Below are 11,862 nucleotides of genomic sequence, written 5' to 3'. Positions count from 1 at the left end.
GCTCATCTCATTAATAGAACGCCGACCCCTCTCCTCGATGGTAAGACACCATATGAATTTTTATATGGTTCTCTTCCTCATTTTGAACGTTTGAAAGTATTTGGCTGCTTGTGTTATGCTTATAAGAAATCTCGGGATAAAGATAAGTTTGGTGAACGGAGTCAAAAGTGTGTTTTTATGGGATATCCGTATGGTCAGAAAGGTTGGAAGGTATATGACTTGGAGACACAAGAACATTTTGTTTCTCGAGATGTGGTCTTCTATGAAAATGAATTCCCATTTGCCAAAATGGATGTTACATTGTCCGGTTCTGAGTTTGCAGTTCCACCACAAGATGTTCCTGTTGCAGAAGAATTTATCACTGCTCAGCCTGCTGTTAAAAGGGGGAGTTCCTCTCGTGTTGCTACACCTACAATTAACGGACCGATCGATCCAGAGAACCAATCGGTCGATCACCTTGACCATGTCGACACAGAAACAAGCCGATCGATCGATCCGACTTCACGATCGATCGGTCCTCTCGAGCAGCTCGATACAGAAGCCACACGACCGATCGATCCGGAATCACGATCGATCGATCCTCTTCCGTCAGATGAAACAGAAGCTATACGACCGACCGATCCGACTGACCGATCGATCGGTCTGGTTCTTACCACTCCTATCGACAATGCCGTTGCACCAACTCAAGAGGTTTTGGTTGAAGAGTTGGGAGTTGGTAAACGCCCTAAGGTCTTACCACAACGATTGAAAGATTATGTTCTTAACACGACCCAATGCACCACGGACCCCTCATCTTGCACTTCCGCCTCAGCGTCTTCTCATTCAGGTACGGTTGCTTACCCAATTTCACATTATGTCTCTTGTGATCGTTTTTCGGATAACCACAGGGCGTTCCTTGCGGCTATTACAACAGCCGTTGCACCTAAAACATATGCTGAAGCTGTTCAGTTGAAAGTTTGGAGTGAGGCTATGGGTCTTGAAATTGGGGCTCTTGAAGAGAATGATACTTGGTATGTCACCGATCTTCCTCCGGGTAAGAAGGCTCTTGGGTGTCGCTGGATATTTACCATTAAACACCATTCAGATGGGTCTATTGAACGATATAAGGCACGTTTGGTTATCCGTGGTGATCGACAAATTGCTGGGAAAGACTTTGAAGAGACTTTTGCTCCTGTGGCTAAGATGACAACTATTCGTATGTTTCTTAAGGTTGCAGCAGTAAAGCAATGGGATGTTCATCAAATGGATGTGCATAATGCATTTCTTCATGGTGATTTGGATGAAGAGGTTTACATGACGCTTCCGCCGGGTTTTCATTCTTCTGGTTCTAATAAAGTCTTACGTCTTCGTAAATCTTTATATGGTTTGCGCCAAGCTCCGCGGTGTTGGTTTGCAAAGCTCACACAAGCTTTGCTTGGATATGGTTTTACTCAGACATACACGGATTACTCTTTATTCTACTTATCTCGTGGTGATATGCGGTTATATGTCCTTGTGTATGTTGATGATTTGTTAATTGGCGGGAATGACTCGCGTGCTATCTCTGAATTTAAGTGCTATTTGAGTGAATGTTTTAAGATGAAAGATTTGGGTCCATTAAAATACTTTCTTGGTATTGAAGTTGCTCGCTCACCGAAGGGTATTTATTTGTCACAGAGGAAGTATACTTTGGATATTATTGATGAGTGTGGTCTACTTGCCAGCCGACCGGTTGCTACTCCTATGGAGGAAAATCATCGGTTACTTCATCCCGAAGATGGTCCTTATGCTGATCCCGAAAAGTATCGTCGTCTTGTGGGTCGTCTAGTCTACCTCATGGTTACACGTCCTGATCTTTCCTATGTTATACATATTCTTGCCCAGTTTCTTAAGAAGCCGCTGGTTAAGCATTGGGAGGCAGCGCTTAGAGTGGTGAAATATCTAAAAGGTTGCCCCGGTCAAGGTATTCTCCTTGCTGCTCATGGTGATCTCCACCTCTCCGCTTATTGTGATGCTGATCATGCCGCTTGTAAGCTCACTCGCCGGTCGTTGACGGGATATGTTATTCTTCTTGGCGGGTCACCTGTTGCATGGAAAACTAAGAAGCAGAAGACTGTTTCTCTCTCTTCCGCTGAAGCTGAATATAGGGCAATGCGATATACTACTTGTGAAATCAAATGGGAACATGAGCTTCTTTCTTGTTTTGGTATCCGTCGTACTGCTCCAGTCTCTCTCTTTTGTGATAATCAGGCCGCCCTTCATATTGCAGCTAATCCGGTGTTTCATGAGCGTACCAAACATATTGAAGCTGACTGCCACTTTGTTCGTGATGCGATTCAAGAGGGTCTTATTGCTACTAAGAAGATTCACACATCCAACCAGCTCGCCGACTTCCTCACTAAGTCACTTGGTGCTCCACAATTCACATTTCTTATTGACAAGTTGGGCATTCGCGATCTTCATGCGCCAACTTGAGGGGGAGTATTGGGGATTATTATGTTAATAATTAGATATTTCCTATTATTGTATCTTATTGTATCTTGTATATCAAGTCTAGAATATTCTCTAGGGCTTCCACTCTTATGTATAAATACTCTTGTAAAGATGAATGAAGGGTAACACTTTTCTTGGCCACCAATATTGTCAGAACCTCAGCCGCTTAAACACTTTGCACTTATCTTTGTGCTCCATCCCTTTGTAAAACCTGTAAAGCACTTCGTATCGAATCATTTTCAGTATCTCCTCTAACGGTCCTACGATTTCAAAACCAACACAACAACTCTTTGCTTTAGTTGAGAAATGAGTTTTTGATGATCTTATTATTGCAAGAGGGATAGCCTTTGTATTGTTGTCTTTTGTCCCCTGCCATGACCTGTTTGGTTTGAAGTCGTGACTTTACTGACCTGTGGTTGAAAAATAAACAATAAAAATGCACCTCGACAAACAACATAAGAGAAGCTTCAAAATCATAAGCTCACACGTGTGTTGTCGTTGGATAGCGTTTATTTAAGAATGCTTGGACTTGAGTTTGCTAGAGTTTGGCATTTGAGAGCAACAACTTAGCTCCCTTCGTAAGCATAGTCACTAGTCCATGTTCGGATGATGAGGTCTCTGGCTTCTTGATTCAATTTGAAGCACTTAGCAAAATGGAGGCCAGAAATATATGGATTTTGAAAGGAGCAATATAGTCTCTCCAAGGACTCACAATCTTCTGCAACTATGTAAGTGAGGGAATCTGGAATATGTGGGAGTGATACCAGCTTTCTGCATCTCTTGAGCACGAGTTCATTCAGATGAGAGGATTTACTGATCCATGGGGGAAACTCTTCAAAGGACTCACAATCCTCTGCAACTATGTACATGAGAGAATCTGAAATTTGTGGGATTGACACCAGCTTTTTGCATCCATTGAACCGAAGTTCTTGCAGACGAGAGAATCTGTTGACCCATGGAGGAAGCTCTTGTATTTCTTTATCATCCACGTGCAGCTCTGTGATGATGTCAAAAGCATGAGGACATTCCTTGAGTTTTACACTGTATGTCATTATCAAATCTGTGAAACGAGACCAAGATTTGATTGATGAAGGGGCTTTTTCTATTGCAGTTCCTCTGAGATCTAGAGTTATACGGTTCATGGAGATCTGAGGAAAAAAGATTCAACAGCAAGCAATTCGTGAGATAAAGACAATCCAGAGATTCCAAGTTGATGTCTGTCGGAAGATACTCTAGCTTCGAGCATTCTTGTAATATCAAAATCTTCAACTTACGGAGGTTTCCAATAGAATTGGGAAGCTTTAGGAGACTTGAGCAATTACTAAGGTCCAACCTTTCAAGATTCATGGCATTACCAACAAAGGAAGGGAGCTCTACCAGACTTGATAAATGGCTAAGATCCAAATTACCAATTAAAATGAGTTGCGAGAAAGAAAATGTTGATAAGAAAACAGTAATATGGGGTTATTATTTTTTGAGTTTATACGCAGTGGAAGAGTAGATGTAGAGCACATCCACATAGGTGTCTTTTTAAAACGATTTGCGAACTATCTAATTTTAATTTTTAAATCAATGTGGATATCGCTTGAATCATTGTATTAAAAATAACTGATACATAAACAAAAAGAAAAGGTGGATAGATGTATAGAAAAAAGGAAGTTTCGTAGGCCAAAAAAAAAGAGTATTCAGATTTTGGGAATAGAGAGTGGAGAGAGAGAGAGAGAGAGTGTGTATGTTTCAGATTTTAGAAAGAGAGTGTGGAGAAAGAAAATGTGTAACTGGTTAGTTAGAAAAGATGGAGGCTAATTGTGCCCTTTATTTTCCTTATACTTCTTCCTCAAGTTTTAAAAGTTACTAATTATGTGAATTGTTTATGAAAGTGACTATCAATGCAAATTACCCTAAAATATATCAAAATTCACATATTAAAATTTATTTGGATATACAATAAACAACAACCAAGTCTGTAATATTTTTAATATTTAATTAGTATTTTCCCTAAACCCTAAACCCTAAACCCTACATACAATAAACAAAATGTAATTCATTAGTATTTTGTATATGGTATAGTAAATGAGTATAAAATTTTAATTCACCCTTTTAAAAATCTTTATTATAACTTTTAAAACATTAAAAATATAATTTTAATTATAGGATTTTATATATTAAATATATAATAATAGATAGAACATTAAAAAAATTATGTGGTACATCATAGGTCCTACTTTATATTATGTAGAATAATTTTGGTTAAAATATGTTTAGATAGATATTAAATGATATTTTTAAATTTCAATCCAAAATATTGAGTAAATTTATGTGATGTAAACATTAACATAAAAGTGGATTTTTCAAGGTTTGGTTTTATTCATGGGCTCATATTTTATTTATGTTTTAGTATACTATAAACAAGTCTAATATACTCTGTATTGTTTACAATGTTTGGAGCCAAATGACAAAAATTTAAATGTGCTCTTAACTAATAACCTGAATTTGAAAGCTCTCGTACTGAGAATGTATTGTAAGATTGGCGCAGCGTTACCCGATAGAACCTAAAGATCGTTGATTCAAAAGAATGACCGATCAATAAGGGGCTGTCTAATTGCTTGTTGATTCAAGAGAATAGCCAAACAAAGACAAGACTTGAAGTTCGTTGATTCAATGAATAGCCGAAGATCAAGAGAAAGCAATAAGCTTAAAGCTTTTGATTATATTCAATAAAACGTGACCTCTTTCATCAAGAGAAGTGGCTATAAATACAAAGCTAAGAAAACCCTAAGTAAAACCGACTTAGAAATAGTTTATGAAATCAAAACGTAAAGCCCAAGTAATAAACATAACACCAAAGCCCAACTTAAAAAGAACGACTAAGATGCGCTGCATCAAAGATTTTATCAGGGTGATTTCTAATATTTAGTTGTGATTCTAAAAAATTAATATCTTTGGACTGGATCCTATAAATTTTAGGGAGACTTTGCAAATTAGTATATTTTCCAAACTTAATAGGGGATATAGTCACTTTACTATTTAGAATTAGTAAAACCCACCTCCGTATTTTACTGTGTATGTAATAGAAGCTCTTTTCTAATTTTTTGCAATTACCAAACTGTCCTATAATCATATCTCTCTCTTTCTCTCGTAAACAAAAGACAAATGCCATCCATATTCTCTTTCTCTCTCCATCTCATATATATATATATATATATATATATATATTTTTTTTTTATTTCTTACATTCTCCCACTAATTTAATAACTAAAATATTAATTATATGAATTTGTTTTTTAAAAAACTTTAGAAACAGAAAAATCATCTTCTTTTTTCTCTACAATTTGATATGCATATTGTTTAATATTTTCAAATATATTTCATTCAAATTATGATTCGTACATTTGTCTATCTGTACGGAAAGACGTATATGTACAAAAATAATCATGTACAATATTTTATATCCGTACAATTGTATTTGTACATACATTATTCTGTACGATTTATATCTTTGTACAAATATTTTAACTGTACAATGTTTATATTTGTACAATTATATATATGTACAAGTATATATATACAATTATATATGTACATATATTTTTTTGTACATAATATATATTTTATTCATATAAATTATATAATATACAGTAAATATGAGTGTAAAAATAAAAATTGTGTATATATAAGTTTACTGTATTAGAAAATCAGAAAAATATGTTAATTAATATTTTATTTATTAGATTATAAAAAGAGAGAAAAAGAAAATACACAAAAATATATATAAAAATAAGTTTAATGGCATTTAGTGTAAATATGAGAGAGATGAGAGGGTTATAAAGTCTTCAAAATAGTGGAAAATAGGGAAAGGTGACTAATTTGCCAATTATAAATAGTAATTGTACTATTTTACTAATTAAGTTTGAAAAATGTTCTAAAATCCCAATTATTCCTAAATTTTATGTAGAATCACTTTAGTAAATTAGATCTAACAAAAATTCCAGAGATATTTCTCACATTTGTTGATGAGATGATTTAACACACTAGACTATAATATTAAAATGCTTTCTTCAGATAATAATAGTTCAGGTTTAACAAAGTGAAAGAAAAACTAAGTGAGACAAAAAATAGTTGCATTCCCGACGTGTTCGGTTCTTTCCCTCGGTCTGAGGTTTCCTCAAGTGCTTCTACCAGAGCCTCCGCCTCCGCCGACTCCGCCAGAACCACCGGACCCACCTTCTCAGATCCGCCTCTCCTCTGACGAGTTTAAATCGCAGCTACATGCCTACATTGTTCCACCTTCCATGTCTCCTTCTTGTCCGAGAAAGCTCATATCCAGTCCCAACCACCGTCATCTCCTCTTTCACAAGATCTCGCCTTGCCCCACCGCCTAAAAGGAACGGACACTCCTCTCCTCCTTCTGCCCGTCGCGGTAGATGCTTTGGTTGTTAGTCTTTCTCAGCCAAAGTCACCAAATATGTGTGTACTCTTCTTTCCCATTGACTATCTATCGTGTGAACTACATATAGCTACTAAGGCACTAGAGGTTAGAGAGTCTTGCTGGAATTTCATCACCACAAGCTCTGTTCCTCTCCATTGTGGCCAGGTTAGGCATATGTTATGGTTTTCTTCGATCATGATTTGCTCATTCGGTTCTCTCGCAGGTGCTTACACGCCCTTGGTTGGCAATTTTCTCGCGTTTGTGCGAGCCTTTACTGCAAACAGCAGTCTCTTACCATGGTTTATTTCAGTGAATATGGGTTTACCTTGTATTGAGGTTTTTATTAGATTTTGGCTAACATTTTGTGTTGCTAAGAATCTTTTCTCATTTATTAGCATCGTCATATATGGTTCAGTCCAAAACCTCTTCAAAGAGCTCTCCCCAACGTCAGACTTATGCATCATCCTCTCAATCCAGCTCGCCATGAACTCCTTGGATTGGCTGGGTCTTGTTCAGCCTTGCGTGCCCTCTAGTGAATCTTATGTAAAGCAGAAAAATAATATTTGAATCCTAAAAGTTGAAAAGAGATTAAAATTCTCAGAGACAGAGTCTTCAAATCCCTTAAAATATAGAACAAAATCTAATAACGCAGATTGATAAATTACCTTTTTCCTTCTCTCCGTGTGCTCTTGAATTGTAGTGGCCGTCTCCAATACTTTACCGTAGACTTCAGTTTCATCAAGGGACCTCCAAGAGTTGGATTACCCCGCATTGTCCTATCTTCCAATTGCACTGTCCTATCTCCCAATCGTCTTGGCGAACCTTGAACTCAAAGATAAGCTCGCTGGAAATTACATCCATTTCCACTTCGAATATGTACAAATGCTCTGTTAAAATGTCATCTAGTTCTATCCAGCTGGTGGCAAATAAAGAAAGTCCCATTTTGCTATTTTTACACGTAACATAAACGTGAGAGCATGTCTCGTCATTGTCACCTTCATTAACCAGCAAAATGCAAGCTTTAAATCTCATGAATATAGGAAGAGGCTTCTCGTTTAAATTAATTTTCAAGGAACCTCCGGTAGCAGTTCGGTGAGTGAAGTATGCAGGCACTTCTCCGCCGGGTAAGACCGCATAGGTTATAGTCTGTTTTTGGATGATGAGGTCTCTGGCTTCTTGATTCAATTTGAAGCACTTATCAAAATTGAGACTATAAATTTTTGGATTTTGAAAGGAGAAATCTAGTCTCTCCAAGGACTCACAATCTTCTGCAACTATGGAAGTGAGGGAATCTGGAATCTGTGGGATTGACACCAGCTTTTTGCATCCATAGAGTCGAAGTTTTTGCAGACGAGAGAATTCGTTGACCCATGGAGGAAGCTCTTGTATTTCTTTATCATCCACGTGCAGCTCTGTGATGACGTCAAAAGCATGAGGACATTCCTTGAGTTTTACACTGTATGTCATCAGCAAATCTGTGAGACGAGACCAAGATTTGATTGATGAAGGGACTTCTTCAATTGCAGTTCCTGTGAGATGGAGAGTGCTAAGGTTCGTGGAAATCACCGGAAACAATTTCAACAACAAGCAATTCGTGAGATCAAGTATATCCAGAGATTCCAAATTGATGTCAGTCGGAAGATACTCTAGCTTCGAGCACCCGTCTAAGATCAAAGTCTGCAGCTTCTGAAGGTTTCCAATAGAAAAGGGAAGCTTTACCAGACTTGAGCAATCGCTAAGGTCCAAATTCTCTAGATTAGTAGCATTACCAACAAAGGAAGGGAGCTCCACCAGATTTAATAAACGGCTAAGATTCAATGTTTTTAGATTGATGAAATTACCATCAAAGGAAGGAAGCTCCACCAGACTTGATAAATTGCTAAGATCCAATCCACTTAGACTGATGAAATTATTATCAAAGGAAGGAAGCTCCACTAGACTTGAGCATCCACCGATATATAATATTTGGAGATTAGTGGAAGTTCCAATGAAAGAGGGGAGACTTATCAGACTTGAGCATCCACCAAGATTCAATTTCTGAAGATTTTTAGTATACCCAATAGTAGAGGGGAGATTCACTAGGCTGGAGCAATTTTGGAGATTCAATTCCAGAAGATTGTTGGCTGTTGAGAGATCAGGAAGCTCCATTAGGTTTTTAGACGATCTCAAATCCATCCACTTGAGATTTGGAAGCAGCTATACAGAAAAATGACAAGAACATAAGCTTTAATAATTAATCAAAATAAAATTATAACAATGAAAAGATATTTATTTGAAATTAGTTTAAATTTCTGAAATATAAATAAATATTGTACTTACTTTAATTCCTTCCCACAACTTCTCAAGTTTGCTATAACTCAACTCTATTTCAACTAGCAACTCTAGCTTAAAAATAGGAGGCAAACATGTCATTGGAAACTCCATCCATAGTAGTAATCGAAGATTTCCAGACATATATTCTAGACCACGGAGTAGATCTAATGTATTGTGAATTCCCTTCAATTTTAAGAACTGGAGATTAGTCATTCCTTGAAAGGCTCTCTCACTTATACTAAATTTTTTCTTGACACTTTTCACGCCGAAATCGAAATTTATGCCTATGAATCTTCTATTAGTCTGAAAAAGAAACAAAAATAATAAGAGATGATTCATCATCAAATAAACACTATTTATTGGGATATATGTCAAAACTTACTCCTACATCATCAGTGAGTATTTCACAAATTTCTCTTCCATCAACTAAATATAGGCGTTGTCCAGGCTCACGAACAGACTGTTTACGAACTATATCTCTACCTAGTTGGACTAGCAGATTATGCATACTTACACGTCCATACTCTATAGATATGAGAGATTTCTCAGCTAAGACGTTAAGCCCTCGTCTCGCATCCAATAATAGATATGAAAGATGAGTAACCACTTTCTCAATCACTTGATAATTAAAAAAGCAAGCTATATGAAGAAACAAATATTTTTCTTCGTCATCTAAGGCATCATAACTGAACTTCAGAATGCTTTGAATATCGGTATCAAGGCTAGTCCTTAACCTTGGTAATTCCTTTGCCCACTCCTGCTTAGACATTCCTCGAAAATAAGAGCCCATAACCCTTAAACCCAAAGGGAGTTTACCAGCAAGTTTTGTAACTTCTCGAGCAAGTTCTTTAAAACCATCTTTAGAGGACTTTTGACCAAAAGCATACGTGCAAAAAATTTGAAGAGCCTCGTCATCCGGTGGAAAATCCACCTTGTAAATATGGTTGATCCCATGTGTCCTAAAAATCTTTCGATTTTGCGTTGTGATGATAATCCGACTCCCAGGACCAAACCACCGAGTTTCTTTCGCCATGGCTTCTAGTTGTATTGACTGGTCCACACCATCAAGAATAACAAGAACTTTCTTGTCTTTTAGTCTGTCTTTAACAACTCCTAAATGAGAAATCTTCATATCATTTTGGTTGGTTATTTGAGACATAAATAATTGTTGTAAGTGCAACTTTGCACTATAGTCATCAGAACAAGGTCTTGTATACTTTACTTCTATAGATTCCATAAAGACACTTAGCTGAAAATTATTGGAGAATTTGTTGTATGCAACTCTAGCAATGGTGGTTTTCCCGATCCCAGAAGGACCCCAAATCCCGATCATCCTCACTTCATCTGAATCTAGGCATAACAATGGTTCCATCTTCTTCAAATGAGCTCTCATACCAACCAACCCGTCAAAATCACTTGATAATGCTGAATTATTCAACTCGTTGGAAATATCAGTAGAGATTTGTTTGATCATAGCCGCTTCATTATCCCTAACAATAGAAGAGATCACTACATCGATTAAGCAATTATGTAGAGAACATACACTACAATACTATGAATTTAATTTTTATGCTTTAAGAAAAACTAGCTATAAATATGTACATTTAGATGTTTGTTAGATAATTTAACAGATTTAAATGAAAATAGAAAAAAACAAACCAGTTGCTTGAATGGTAACCAGCGATTGTGGCTACTTTAGCCAAAGCTTGTCTCCATCTCCCAGTGTCCTGCTTTGTTTTACCGGCACAAGTTTTTCTGAAGATTTTCCCAAATTCTCCGGTTAGTTTTTTCACATCAGAGGGATCCACTTTATAAAATACAACCATCACTATTTGACCCAATTCTTCCTTGCACTTCATAATTTCCACCAATTCGTCAAGACACCAACTCGAAGAAGCGTAGTTTCTCGAGAGTAAGATAATTGCGATCTTGGATCCTCTAATGGCCCGAATGAGTTCAGGACCGATGGATTCTCCTCTCTTGATCTCATTATCAATGAATGGTGTGATTCCCATTCTTTGAAACTCCATCTGAATGTGACTAAGAAAGTCTCTACGGACATCTTCCCCACGGAAACTTGGAAAGACATGGTGTGTCCAGATGCGATTTAGAGAAGATGGAGAAGATGAAGGAGACAAAGAAGATGGAGGAGATGAAGTTTCTTCGTCCTCTTCTTGATGGAGTCTGAGTTTTTTAAAAATCGTGAAGAAGCCTATTGTTGCAGCAAGAACAGTGGTAAGGAAAAAAGAAGAAGAATCCATTAGCAAGTATGATTGAAGAGATGAATAATATCAGAGAGCGTTAAAGAGAGCTATGTGGAAGAAGATCAGTTGCAAAAGAGACTATGTATACATTATAAAAGAACGTTGACTCATTGACTCATAATATAAAAGAGTCTTTAGTTCTCACACAGGACTAGCAACTAGCAAGAGAGGAAGCTTCGTTCAAAGATTTTTTTAGAAACAAAACTTTAAAGTAAATGAGAACAAAGTCATGTGGATTCTGTAGTGATTGTGCTATTTCCATGACACAAATTAAATATGAGCAAAGTATACACAAAAGTAACTTCTCTAATATTTACATTAAATAGGCAACAGTTGGAAACTTCTGATTTTAATCTATTTGTGATCATCATATTTTGGATGAGT

At 36.8% G+C, this 11,862-nt stretch overlaps 2 protein-coding genes across 6 annotated transcripts; both read right to left on the bottom strand.

Moving 5' to 3' along the window:
* Nucleotides 1-3,038: 3,038 nt before the first annotated feature.
* Nucleotides 3,039-3,524, bottom strand: LOC111830411 (probable disease resistance protein RPP1). The gene has a single exon (XM_023782148.1). The coding sequence runs from the start codon at nucleotides 3,522-3,524 to the stop codon at nucleotides 3,039-3,041; it is 486 nt and encodes a 161-aa protein (XP_023637916.1).
* Nucleotides 3,525-7,610: 4,086 nt separating this feature from the next.
* LOC111831142 (probable disease resistance protein RPP1) lies at nucleotides 7,611-11,610 on the bottom strand. Of its 5 annotated transcripts, none has more exons than XM_023784809.1 (5): nucleotides 10,874-11,610; nucleotides 9,597-10,704; nucleotides 9,221-9,517; nucleotides 8,889-9,097; nucleotides 7,611-8,744 (listed from the first exon to the last, which is right to left on the bottom strand). In XM_023784809.1, exons 1-5 carry the CDS (start codon nucleotides 11,473-11,475, stop codon nucleotides 7,640-7,642), a joined length of 3,321 nt encoding a protein of 1,106 aa, XP_023640577.1. In that variant the 5' UTR covers nucleotides 11,476-11,610; the 3' UTR covers nucleotides 7,611-7,639. The 5 variants fall into 5 exon arrangements, with proteins under 5 accessions (XP_023640577.1, XP_023640581.1, XP_023640583.1 ...); XM_023784813.1 differs by having other exon boundaries at nucleotides 7,611-8,652; nucleotides 8,926-9,097; XM_023784815.1 differs by having other exon boundaries at nucleotides 7,611-8,652; nucleotides 8,926-9,097; nucleotides 9,603-10,704.
* Nucleotides 11,611-11,862: the final 252 nt, after the last annotated feature.

Source organism: Capsella rubella, unplaced genomic scaffold (genome assembly GCF_000375325.1).
Source record: "Capsella rubella cultivar Monte Gargano unplaced genomic scaffold, Caprub1_0 scaffold_8, whole genome shotgun sequence".
NCBI classification, from domain to species: Eukaryota; Viridiplantae; Streptophyta; class Magnoliopsida; order Brassicales; family Brassicaceae; genus Capsella; species Capsella rubella.
This window is presented reverse-complemented; position numbering and strand designations above follow the sequence as displayed.